We start from the raw sequence: 2,642 nt of genomic DNA, 5'->3' as shown, positions 1-2,642 counted from the left end.
TGTACATATATATATATATATATATATATATATATATATATATATATATATATATATATATATATATATATAAATATATATATATATAAATATATATATATATATGTGTGTGTGTGTGTGTGTGGCAGGGAAGGGTGGAAAGTTTTTACCCTACTTAGTTGTAATGTTTTCCTTGCCGTCCGATGACCTAACATCTTCGACCAAGTGTACAAAATCATGGTTATAACCACCTTCTATGTACCACAGGGTTTTTAAGTTATAAAGAAATCACATTTTTACACTCCAAATCTATGCCCTATATCATCTGTATTGGAAAGATTAACATAATGGATGGAATTACATAAATAATTTTTGCATTATCAAAACAACGAAAATGAAATATGATTCTTTTATGTTCTTTTATTATTGTGTAGAATTACAACATTCTTTAAGGTTTCTCTTTACCAGCATTACAAATGCAGAATATAATACAATAATCATTAACCGGCAAAAATCAATTTTGCAACAACTGGAATAAATCCCAATCGTCTTCTCTTCTGTAATGACTACTGGAACAGACAGATAGATTTTTCTACCTTATCCTTAAAGGAAAACAATGTTAAGACCAGAGAAAAAGACCCATCTCCATATGGATTAAGTTGTAGGAATCAAGAAAAACTGAGACAGCTAACATCCCAGAACTAGGCGTTATGGAGAAATGAACCGACAAAGGATGTGGAGTCACTAGCGACCTGGCTTGGCGTTCTGATTCTTCAAAAAGGCAGCCAGAAGAGCCTTGTATTCATCAGGCACATCACCAAATGCCTTGTGAACATGCTGCCTGGCTTGCAGTTTAGCGTTTCCTGCTCTTCTAGTGCCACCCGAGAGCCCTCCTCCCATGGCCCTCCTCGACCTCTCAGCTGTGAAAGGGACAAAATATAATCAAACTTTACACTAGACCATGCATACGGTTCTTCAAACCATTATTCAATTTTGAGGAAGTATTTGGTAAAGTATCACTTTAAAGATGTGAAAAGACTTGCGAACGAGAATTCTCATCATAGGTAAGAAAAGCTTATCAGCAGAAAACCACATCATTAGGAAAGTAAACCCAAAGATGATTTCATTCGTCAATCTACAAAATGTGAGGAACGAAGTACTTCGAGGGATTATTTGCTGAGAGAGTTCGACCAAAAATGAATTTAAAGCAATTTGAACAACGATCTTTCGAAGACACCTGAAATACAACACTCAAAATTTTAATCGAAGAGGGAGGTTGAATTTTAGTTTATTTAAACAGCAAAGAATAAGATGTATGGAAGAGATGACAGGGTAATACGATGTGGTGATGTCTTCAAGGCATTAATTTGACTCTATCAAGGGTTTGAACTAAATTATGCAGTCCTCGTAATAATATATTGTACTGTCAATGCCAAAGTTGATAATGAATAATAGAGAATTGGGACGAAAAAGAAAAGTATAAAGATTTGCAGAATTCAGTCATCAGAAAAAAGGAAGAAATAGAGTTAAACTGAATATAATCACTGATAAAAAAATGGATATGGTTAAACGAGAAAAAAAGAATCATTAATAGCACAGTTAGAAATTAACAATAGAGCACAACTACTGTCCCGTAAACTGCAGCTGATAAACAATATGCTAGAACACTCAAAACTAATAAGGTGAATAAAACAATGAGCTGAACGATTGTAATCATAAAGAGGATTATAAACATAACGATGTTCCTCTTAGATATGCATATGTTTGTTTTTCATGGGCGAAATAAGCGAATGCCGGCCTACTCACCTGCCAATTCTATACAGACTCCAGGCAAGAAATCTACCGGATAATCGGGCTGCATCTCCCGGCTATGGCTATTGTCACAGATGAAGGCATCACCACACTGTCCCCGGAGACCCCATATTCCCCCACACTCCTCTCCAGGACCCTGAAAATCATCAAAAGAAAAGTAAAAATTGGAGAATGTATAATCTACACACTGTAGATAGGAAAGGGTAACCACGGTGCTATGGTAATGTAGGGCATAATGATAACAATAAGGTAAGGATTATCAGTGGTCTAAAAGGTGTAAATGGATGTGGCCTGTTTCTTCTGAATTTAATACCATTCACACTTTTCATTTATTCTCGTATCTACACTTTTTCCTGAAACTTGAACTGGCTCTATAATGCCCTACTAATCGACATAAGGATACATCAGAAGAATTAAGTTGACTTTCCTTTACAGTAACCAGAATAATTTTAATTATGAATAAGACAGAACTGAAACAAGTGCAACAATAAATTGCATTCAGATGCTTACCCGATAAAGAAAAAGCTGGAACAACGGTAAAGGAGGTATGAATATGAGAGGCTTGCTTGTAAAATTTTCATTAGGAATTGAAAGATGTAATCTAGTCTTACCTTGGCACAGACATCACAGCAGTAGCAAATATCCTTTACCAGGCCGTAGTTGCAATTTAGAGGAATTCTACAGTCCGCAGGATTGCATCCTAGACATGACAGTCCGTGGGATCTGGAAGATACCAGGGTGGGTCATTCGCAGGTTATAAACAGTTTGAGAAAGTCAGGATTAGTACGCACGGGAAAAGTTTACCTCAGCAGCCAGCCTTTGCCCAATGCTGGCTATTCCCAAGAGGGGAA

General features: G+C 36.1%; 1 protein-coding gene across 1 annotated transcript in view; it reads right to left on the bottom strand.

The window, feature by feature from the left end:
• Positions 1-390: 390 nt before the first annotated feature.
• Positions 391-2,642, bottom strand: part of LOC137643999 (uncharacterized) — a 6,891-nt gene continuing 4,639 nt past the window's right edge. Inside the window, exons 3-5 of the mRNA XM_068376862.1 lie at positions 2,403-2,514; positions 1,786-1,927; positions 391-899 (exon numbers count right to left, since the gene is read on the bottom strand). Coding sequence (XP_068232963.1) covers positions 724-899; positions 1,786-1,927; positions 2,403-2,514 — 430 coding nt within the window. The 3' untranslated portion in view covers positions 391-723. The remainder of the gene's footprint in view (positions 900-1,785; positions 1,928-2,402; positions 2,515-2,642) is intronic.

Source organism: Palaemon carinicauda, chromosome 1, assembly GCF_036898095.1.
Source record: "Palaemon carinicauda isolate YSFRI2023 chromosome 1, ASM3689809v2, whole genome shotgun sequence".
NCBI classification, from domain to species: domain Eukaryota; kingdom Metazoa; phylum Arthropoda; class Malacostraca; order Decapoda; family Palaemonidae; genus Palaemon; species Palaemon carinicauda.
The sequence above is the reverse complement of the archived record's forward strand: the minus strand, read 5'-3'. Positions and strand labels throughout refer to the sequence as shown.